The sequence below is a fragment of the Monopterus albus genome, unplaced genomic scaffold (genome assembly GCF_001952655.1).
Source record: "Monopterus albus unplaced genomic scaffold, M_albus_1.0 scaffold92.1, whole genome shotgun sequence".
Taxonomy (NCBI): Eukaryota; Metazoa; Chordata; class Actinopteri; order Synbranchiformes; family Synbranchidae; genus Monopterus; species Monopterus albus.
The window spans coordinates 4,091,918-4,102,676 of record NW_018127972.1 but is presented as its reverse complement, the minus strand read 5'-3'; the positions used below and the strand labels follow the sequence as shown (position 1 = coordinate 4,102,676).

General features: G+C 39.7%; 1 protein-coding gene across 1 annotated transcript in view; it reads left to right on the top strand.

Annotated features, from left to right (window-relative positions):
- The window catches only part of LOC109964719 (uncharacterized), a 57,241-nt gene extending 48,056 nt beyond the window's left edge, over positions 1-9,185 (top strand). Inside the window, exon 4 of the mRNA XM_020608227.1 lies at positions 9,124-9,185. Within this exon, the coding sequence (XP_020463883.1) occupies positions 9,124-9,185 (62 nt within the window). The remainder of the gene's footprint in view (positions 1-9,123) is intronic.
- Positions 9,186-10,759: the final 1,574 nt, after the last annotated feature.

The following is a 10,759-nucleotide window of genomic DNA, read 5'->3' as shown; positions in this document are numbered from 1 at the left end:
TCAGCCTCCTCAGGAAGTACAGCCGCCGTTGGGCCTTCTTGACCAGCTGTGTGGTGTTAAGTGTCCAAGTGAGGTCCTCACTGATGTGGACGCCCAGGTATTTGAAGCTGCTCACCCTCTCCACTTCGAGCCCCCGGATGAACAGTGGCTGATGAGATCTCCTCTCCTTCCTCATGTCCACTATCATCTCCTTCGTCTTGTTCGTGTTGAGGCTATTTAGCTTTATTCTGAAAATTCTGCCCCATTCACATGAATGGGAAAATTTTTCAGCACACTTTCAGCTATTTCAGCTATCCAAATGTTCAGCTCTTCAAGGACATTTATGCTTGTCTTCAGGATTTTTCTAAATCTTATACCTTTGAAATATTTGGCTTTATTTTGAAAATCTTACCCCATTCAAAATTCGACTTCAGCATACTTTCAAATATTTCATGTAGCAAAATGTTTAGCTCTCCAAGGACATTCATGCTTCTATTCAGAGAAGTTTTCTAAACTCTAAACTTCATGCTTTTGAAATATTTAGCTTTATTTTGAACGTTTTTCCTGATTCAAATGAATGGGAAAATTCTACTTCAGTATACCTTCACCTATTTCGGGTATCAAAACGTTCAGCTCTTCAAGGACATTCATGCTTCTATTAACAATTTTTCAAAACATCACATTTTTTAAATATTTAGCTTTATTCTGAAGAGTTTGCCCCTTTCAAATGAATGGGAAAATTCTACTTAAGCATACTTTCAGCTATTTCAGGTATCAAAATGTTCAGCTCATCCAGGACATTCATGCTTCGACTCAGAATTTTTCTATACTTTAACACTTCTGAAATATTTAGCTTTATTTTGAAAATTTCCCCCCATTCAAATTAATGGGAAAATTGTACTTCAGCATACTTTCAAGTAGATATGCCTTTCAAATGTTGAAATGTTCAGTATTTTCAGGGCGCTCCTTCAGCACATAGTATCCACATGCATTTTCAACAGGAAATGCATTTCTCTAGTTTATTTTTATTCTGGGACCTTCCACCCTTTCTTTGGCACTTTATAAGTCCAGCATACTTTCAGCTATACAGGCCATTGAGTTATTTATCTGTTCAACTCTTCAAGGACATCCCTGCTTGTACTTTTCTTTTTTTTTATATCGTTTATACTTTTTAATTGATTCAGCTTTATTGTTTGCATTACAAGTTAATGGGAGCTCAAAGTGCTGATTCAATGACACAGTCTTGGAGTGCCATCTGGTGGTTCATAAAATGCAGCACAATTGAGACATGCCACTACATAACTCCTCGCTCTGTCTCTCTCCCCCTCTCCTTCTCTGTCCCCCTCCCACACACACACACACACACACACACACACACACGTTCACACCTACTTGTTTTACATACTTTGTGGCGTCCTGGACTAGTTTCACATCTTAATAGTGTAACCCATGGGTAAAACCAAGACTATTAATGGTAATTCATTGGTCATCAATTGTTGTTTTATTTTATTATATAAATTAATCTTGATTATTTTCACTGCTGTCATCCCGGAGTTATGGGGGTATTTTATTTTGAAAGGCTTTACTTTGAAAGCTAAAACCACCTTCCTGCCTTTTTGCTCAAGCTAGGTGACCCTCCACTAGACTGAAGGGGCCTGAGCTGCGATATCATTCCAGGCGAACTAACTTGAACAGAAGAAAAGCTAATAAAGATTGTACTAAAAACAGCAGACGGATTGGACACATTGGATGTATGAGAACTTGAGACCATGTTTTGTGTTTTGAAGTTTTTTTCAGTGAGTAAAACTATGAGAAAATCTGTGAATTAGCTTAGCTTATGGCTATCTTATACGCTACCATCAGGTGTGGTGTGTAATCACGTTGCTCAGTAAAACACTTGCACTGGTTAGAATAGAGGTAGGAATGTTTATTGTAGTTGTCTTATATGGTGTATTGTGAAGAAATTATTAAGTGTTAGTTAATTGTCGTTTAACTGTATTTGCACTAAGCGAATGAAGGCAACTCTTTATGACTAGATAGAACATCTTAATACAACTATTAATCTAAACCCATGGGTTAATAAGAGAAGTTGTGTTACACTTTGAGTTGATAAATAAAAAACTGTACGGTTAGTTAAGAGGGAACAGCTAAAAACACTTTTTGAAAAAAAAGTGAATAACTTTGTATACTTACAGTGCCTTGCGAAAGTATTCGGCCCCCTTGATCTTTGCGACCTTTTGCCACATTTCAGGCTTCAAACATAAAGATATAAAACTGTAATTTTTTGTGAAGAATCAACAACAAGTGGGACACAATCATGAAGTGGAACGAAATTTATTGGATATTTCAAACTTTTTTAACAAATAAAAAACTGAAAAATTGGCCGTGCAAAATTATTCAGCCCCCTTAAGTTAATACTTTGTAGCGCCACCTTTTGCTCCGATTACAGCTGTAAGTCGCTTGGGGTATGTCTCTATCAGTTTTGCACATCGAGAGACTGAAATATTTGCCCATTCCTCCTTGCAAAACAGCTCAAGCTCAGTGAGGTTGGATGGAGAGCATTTGTGAACAGCAGTTTTCAGTTCTTTCCACAGATTCTCAATTGGATTCAGGTCTGGACTTTGACTTGGCCATTCTAACACCTGGATATGTTTAGTTTTGAACCATTCCATTGTAGATTTTGCTTTATGTTTTGGATCATTGTCTTGTTGGAAGACAAATCTCCATCCCAGTCTCAGGTCTTTTGCAGACTCCATCAGGTTTCCTTCCAGAATGGTCCTGTATTTGGCTCCATCCATCTTCCCATCAATTTTAACCATCTTCCCTGCCCCTGCTGAAGAAAAGCAGGCCCAAACCACGATGCTGCCACCACCATGTTTGACAGTGGGGATGGTGTGTTCAGGGTGATGAGCTGTGTTGCTTTTACGCCAAACATAACGTTTTGCATTGTTGCCAAAAAGTTCGATTTTGGTTTCATCTGACCAGAGCACCTTCTTCCACATGTTTGGTGTGTCTCCCAGGTGGCTTGTGGCAAACTTTAAACGACACTTTTTATGGATATCTTTAAGAAATGGCTTTCTTCTTGCCACTCTTCCATAAAGGCCAGATTTGTGCAGTATACGACTGATTGTTGTCCTATGGACAGAGTCTCCCACCTCAGCTGTAGATCTCTGCAGTTCATCCAGAGTGATCATGGGCCTCTTGGCTGCATCTCTGATCAGTCTTCTCCTTGTATGAGCTGAAAGTTTAGAGGGACGGCCAGGTCTTGGTAGATTTGCAGTGGTCTGATACTCCTTCCATTTCAATATTATCGCTTGCACAGTGCTCCTTGGGATGTTTAAAGCTTGGGAAATCTTTTTGTATCCAAATCCGGCTTTAAACTTCTCCACAACAGTATCTCGGACCTGCCTGGTGTGTTCCTTGTTCTTCATGATGCTCTCTGCGCTTTAAACAGACCTCTGAGACTATCACAGTGCAGGTGCATTTATACGGAGACTTGATTACACACAGGTGGATTCTATTTATCATCATTAGTCATTTAGGTCAACATTGGATCATTCAGAGATCCTCACTGAACTTCTGGAGAGAGTTTGCTGCACTGAAAGTAAAGGGGCTGAATAATTTTGCACGCCCAATTATTCAGTTTTTTATTTGTTAAAAAAGTTTGAAATATCCAATAAATTTCATTCCACTTCATGATTGTGTCCCACTTGTTGTTGATTCTTCACAAAAAATTAGTTTTATATCTTTATGTTTGAAGCCTGAAATGTGGCAAAAGGTCGCAAAGTTCAAGGGGGCCGAATACTTTTGCAAGGCACTGTACTGTATATTACAAATCACCTGTTGTGTTATACAGGCTGGGTTTTTTTGTTCCCCCTCTTTTGGTCATTCCTTTCTTTGCCCTGGATCCTGGATGGTGAATGGACCTACTTGTGAACTGGAGTCTCTCTTTGATGGGGAGTGGCGAGCCACCCAATTGAGTACAGGGATTGGAATCTCCCTTCAATCGTCACCTGCCTCGCTGTGTATGTGGTAGGACTATATTGTCATTGCTCCAAAAAATGGGAGCTGGACTATTTTATTTGGTTATTTTGTTCAGGGTGCACCCATGAAAGGGGCTATTACCTTTAAAAAAATATATGCCGGCTTTAATCATCCTTGTCATTGTTGTAATTGTTGTTGTTGCTGCATTGTTAATACAGTTGCCTATTGACTGCAATCTGGTGTGTCCCAGTTATTCATGAGTGTCCCTGTCATTATTCAGTCAACGGACTTAGAGTAGTCTGGCCTTAAGTGTCTCCCATACAAGGGTTACAATAGGTTCAGCATACTTTCAGCTAGAAAAGCCATTCAGGTATCAAAATGTTCAGCTCTTCAAGGCCATTCCTACTTTATTGCATCTCATCCTTCAGATTATTCAACAAAGATCTTCAGCCATTTCTTTTCATCTTTCAGCTGTTTCAGCAATTGATTTCAAGCATTTTCAGGATGATCTTTCAGCATATCAGCATCCACATGCATTTACGACAGGAAGTGCATTTCTCTAGTTTCTTTTTGCTGGCCTCTCATTTTCCTCATGCTGCCTTCATTCTTCCTCTAACTTAGTGTATTTATTTTTATTTTAACTTTTATTTCTGCTCTGATCTCCTCTCCTTGCCTCTCTTTTCTCTGTCTCATCACCTTTCAAGAATGCGCAGTGTTTTCTATCTGGTGCAATTTTAATAACATTTAGTAACCCATGGGTTGTTATTAGGATGCACTTTACCATACTTCTTGGAAATGACAGTATGTTCACACAAAAAAATATTATCAGTGACTTCATCCATATTTGATGTGTAGTCCTTAAACACAGACCAATATGTACAGTCAAAGCATTTCTGTAATTCAGAAACTGTATATTCACTCCAGACCTTGTCCTCACCTTCTCCTTCTATTTATATAAAGGTGAGATAGAGGGTGCTGTGATCAGAGGAACCGTGGGGGTGAGGGAGATGACTAGTTGGGTAGAAGACGTCCTGGTAAAGATTCTGGGATTTATTTAAAATCTCCCATTAACATTTACCAACCATCAGGGGAAAAGGCCTGGAGTTGTCTAGTCATTATATTGATGGTGGGCATCGCAATCTGGTCACTTGCTTTGGGTGAATATACAGTGTATACAGTGGTGTGAAAAAGTGTTTGCCCCCTTACTGATTTCTTATCTTTTTGCATGTTTGTCACACTGTAATGTTTCAGATCGTCAAACAAATTTATATATTAGTCAAAGATAACACAAGTAAACACATCATGCAGTTTTTAAATGAAGGTTTTTATTATTAAGGGAAAACAAAATCCAAAACTATAGATCCCTGTGTGAACAAGTGTTTGCCCCCCTGTCAAAACACTGGTTTATCGCACCTGAGTTCAATTTCTCTTGCCACACCTGTTCGCAATCAAGAAATCACTTAAATAGGACCTGCCTGACAAAGTGAAGTAGACCAAAAGATCCTCAAAAGCTAGACATCATGCCGAGATCCAAAGAAATTCAAAAACAAATGAGAAAGAGAATAATGGAGCTCTATCAGTCCGGAAAAGGTTATAAAGCCATTTCTAAAGCTTGGGGACTGCAGCGAACCACAGTGAGAGCCATTATCCACAAATGGCGAAAACATGGAACAGTGGAGAACCTTCCCAGGAGTGGCCAGCCGACCAAAATTACCCCAAGAGCGCAGCGACAACTCATCCAAGAGGTCACAAAAGACCCCACAACAACATCCAAAGAACTGCAGGCCTCACTTGCCTCAGTTAAGCTGAGTGTTCATGACTCCACCATAAGAAAGAGACTGAAAAAGATAAGAAATCAGTAAGGGGGCAAACACTTTTTCACACCACTGTATATAGTACCACTGTCACAAATACCTGGTGAAACTCCCTGGGAGGTTAAAACGGACAACAAATCACTGCCAGCTGTGCATGTGGACTCCCCGATGATGGCATTATTGCACCACTTCTGATTTATATACACCCACACCCCACCTCCCTGGGATTTCCCCGTAGCCTTCATGTCCTTGTTTAGTCTGATGGGAGTTCTGAAGCCACTGCTTGTCACATCTGAGCCTGTGTCTGTGGATGTGAGCCATGTCTTACTGAAAGCCATAATCCAGTGCAATGTAAAAGCAGGCTAGCTAGGGAACATGGTGTAGAAGCGACAGTTACACTCAGGCAGGGTACAAGGCAACTGTGCTTAGTGCGAGTATGCCCTTAGATTCCTAGTCTATACAGTGAACAGGTCAAGAACTTTTCAGTTATTCTTGATGCAGTTAAAGATGATAATTGGTTGATGGTGACAGAAAACAAGCAGCCCTTCACCAACCACCAGTCTTCTCTGCAAATCAAACCTTTGCTTCCCTGAACAACATGAGTTCTTTTTAGTTATTTGAATCCGACACGATTGTCTTCACCAGCCCTGTCCAGATATGATCAGTGACAGAGATGCATACTATGGTGGCCCCTTGGGACAAAACACATACAAAGGTGAGTATGATCAGAGTAGAAAAGACTTATGCATACTGTAAATTAGGTGGATCATCTGTGGAAACTATACATTAAGGTGCAATTCTGGTGGATATTAAGTATAAAACATAATAATAATAGTTCCTGAGATTAGTTCTATTATTCCATAACCTTCTGAGTTTTGTTGAGTGAAAGATTCACATCCTCATTCCATACACAAAGAAAGAGAATGTTTTCTTATTTAAGCTGATCAAATTGGAATTTTTAAAAAATAAAAATAAATTATTTCTTTAATATTTTATTGACTAAGTTTGTGCCTCATGCAATTTATCATGACCTTTCTCTTCTTTTCTAAAAACAATTTTAGTTCTTTTAGACTCAAGAAAATATTTAAAATTTATGTTATGCAGCCGAGTGTGAAGCGGCTGGGATGAGAATCAGCACCTCCAAATCCGAGGCCATGGTTCTCAGTCGGAAAAGGGTGGCTTGTTCCCTTCAGGTTGGTGGAGAGTTCCTGCCTCAAGTGGAGGAGTTCAAGTATCTTGGGGTCTTGTTCACGAGTGAGGGAAGGATGGAACGGGAGATGGACAGGCGGATCGGTGCAGCTTCTGCAGTAATGCGGTCGATGTACCGGTCCGTCATGGTGAAGAAGGAGCTGAGCTGTAAGGCGAAGCTCTCGATTTACTGGCTGCCCCCGCGACCCGGCCCCGGATAAGCGGAAGAAAATGGATGGATGGATGGATGTTCATGTCTTAGTAGATGCATGTGGTTTGGATCAGTCTGGTGCTGGGTTCAGTCGTGGTAATCTACAGGCTGAGGTGATCACTTGTGCAAAACATTTGAGTGGTACAAGTTGACAATGCATTGATGTTTTAAAATTTGTTTATTTTCTTATTGTGGAAAATTTTTCAAACAACCTTTTTAGAAAATTTGAAATTTTAGGTTTGCAAATTAGCAGACAAACCTACTGTAGAAGAAGAAATCATTTCAGTGATTGAGTTAAATCTGTCTGGGTGATGCTGTGGTTAAATGCCTTTTTATGAATGGCAACAGCACATTTGCAAATAATGACAAATGTGTATTTTTAAATGAAGCACCTTAATAGAGCTCATATAGAGCCAGTATTCTTGAACTAGCACACTAGGATCAGTTAATATTTATCACCCCTGCTTATCATGCTATGGAAAGTCACAATGTGAGGCCTGTATGGTCCAGTGTCAAATGGTCAGGGAGAATAAGATAAAGGCCAGGTTGGCTTGTTAACCTAGTGAATCCTACTGCACAGGTTTGTGAAGGCTTATTCTGAAGCCTGGACTTGTCACCACTGTCTTGTATACTTGTCTCCTTCTTCAGTGTTAGCAGCTATACCAAAATGTTTGTTCTCTGTAAGCTATGTGATATTTAAGATAAAGAATAAAACTTAAATTTGAGGCATCTTTCAGAGTACGAAGGTCCTTTTTTGACTTTGTCAAACCCCGGCTGAGCACATCTGACTCATACCTGGAGTGTAGTCTTTTTTAAACAATAAATGTAGAATTCATAAGACCAAAGAGGAGATATATGGATGTGCTAAAAGAGGACATGAAGTTAATTGGTGTGAGGGTAGAGGATGCCGGAGATAGAGTTAGGTGAAAACAGATGATTCGGTGTGGAGACCCCTAATGGGAACAGCCGGAAGAAGAAGAAATGTAGAATTCATAAAGCTTTACATAGGCTTTCATTTTTAAAACAACATTTTTTATTACTTACAGTATACTGCTTCTGAACTGTTGGGGGACTTGTGTGATTTTCCACAAATCCCATGCAGAGACTAAAACCAGCAATACATTTTGTGTACTCACTGTAACGTCTGTGACTCCAGACCCTGGTTTAGCTTATTGGTTTGTGCCTCTATTGTTCAAAAACTATTAAAAACACACCAGCGTGCCACACTGCTGCACTGGGTGATTTGTTTCTTCCTAGCAAAAAACGCAAGGCTTGTTTATTGCCAGAATAAGCTCCAAAGTCTAAGAATGACACTTATTTTCTCAAAAAAATTTCCATATGATCTTTTTTTTTTCTAATGGTAAAGTATTTTATATTACTATACTGGTACTTGTGTAAAGCATCTGAACACATACCTGTCTCTAAAAAATTTCCACATGATCTTTTTTTTTCTAATGGTAATGAAGTATTTTATGTTACTGTACTGGTACTTGTGTAAAGCATCTGAACACTTCTTCCATCACAACTAAATAGTAACATCAATACAAGACTTTAACAAATGACTACTAGATGCTGAGATTAACAGCACCCTCTTGAGATGTAATAATACAATCAGGTCTCACTTTTGGATACTGACAGAAGGTCTCTACATTGCTGCAACAACATATACAGCATTTTTTGTGCTCTGAAATACTTCGGTTTAAGTGAAGTAAAACCATGTTAAGAGACAGTGAAAATGCCCTTTTTCAAATATTATTATATTATTTTATTCCCCCTGACTGTCAGTCACATGCGCTTCAGTTCTTTCTAGTGGCTGAGACGTCTCAGTCACTGCAAAACTGAGGCCACCTCATTCTGCCTCATCACCTCTGCTTTTAGCTTACTAGCTAACAGGGCAGCTGTGTCCATGGTTTCTAAACCCAATTAAAGAGTTTGTTCTGGTTACAGAGTGGAAAGAGCTCAGGTATGATAGGTCAGAGAACCAAGACTCTGGCCTCGCCCAGGACTGAAGCCTCCTGCTGTCAGGATCTGTGAGTAAAGCTGCTGATAATGTCTGAGGTGAACTCAATTAAAAGGCCAGACGAGGATAAACATAACACTGTCTCTTTAATCAGAGCACTGGGCAGAAATACACGATATACAATGCAGGAGTCTGATTCAACATGTAACTCTCTCAGGTCAATAATCCAGTCCAGGCTCAGAGCCAGCAAACTAACACATCCAAGGTATCCACGAGAAGAATGATCAGTAAGGGAAGTCCACAAGTCGGTACACAGAATCCAAACAGAATCAAAAGGGTTAGGCAGTACTCAGTGGTTACAAGGCAATCCGGGGTCAGAACTGGAACAACAGGCACTAGGAAAAACGCTGGAGACTCTGAACATGAGTTAGAACAATCTGGCAGCTTCCTGGTGGGAGGAAACTGCCTATAAAGAGGTGAAAACAGGTGCAAGCAATTGACACTGGTTTGGGTAAAGAGTCCGTACCTGAGATGAGACTGTAACCAGAAGTAGTGTCAAAATAAAAGCATGAAACCAGAAGCAGTGGGGCAGAATCATGACACCTGTAGTCCAGTCAGAGTGCTGTACTTTTCTTTTAATTAATCATCTGTTGGAGCTGCTGGCAAATTCCAGTGATACAAACTGTGTTAGATTACAGTATGTGGTCAAATTGTTAGTTGTATATGGCCATATTATTACTATGGTGTTGATGTCATGCATTGAGAGTACACAGATTAATACAGTATATTAACACATGGGCCGCAGGCCATAGGCAATCAACATAGCATCAGTAACAAATCCTCCCAGAAGCTCAAATCAACACGAGCTAATGAAAGCTGAGCAGTGTTCCTCCTCCCTTCTTTCACAGTGTTATGATGAGCCAGACGGTTGCTAATGTTTGCCTTCCTAAGGCTAAGGCTGTGTCAGAGAACAAATACAGATAACACATCCTTTGTGCTCCATCAAAAACTCCCCTCTCGCCATTTATCCCATGTGCTATTGAGGAAGAAAAAGGGCTGCTGTAGATCATTAGATCTTATTTGTGTGCTTCTGCGGGGTCAGAAAGATAAAGACAGTGTCAATCTATAAATGTTTCTATAACCATATGTTACTATTAGCCATTTTGTTTTGGAACAGCAGTGGTGTCTTTATTTGGAATCACTAAGAAACATCTAAAGTACTGTGGCATTTCAGACATTCAGCTTCAGCAAAATGGCTATGCAGCTTCAAGTGCAGTTTTCCTTTGGCACAAGTTTACTTTTTTTATTCTGACATTATATTTTTCTGTTTTTCTTATTTTAGTTAATTTACATATTTGGGGGGGGGGTACTATTGCAGAATGTTGCTAAGGACAGTCAGTGCTTCCCTTATTTTAAGTCCCCTCATTTCTTGGGTGACCTGGAAGGTGTATCTGTTTATCTATCTATTTCATTTCATGTCATGTCTGGAGGGTCCCTGGAGTTGACATGAACAAGGACACGAGACCACCCTTCCTTCATTCTTTGATTGATCTGACAAACCACTTTATTATAAATCAGTTAGTGACTGAACACTACAGCTGATTGGACTGATCACTACTGTAT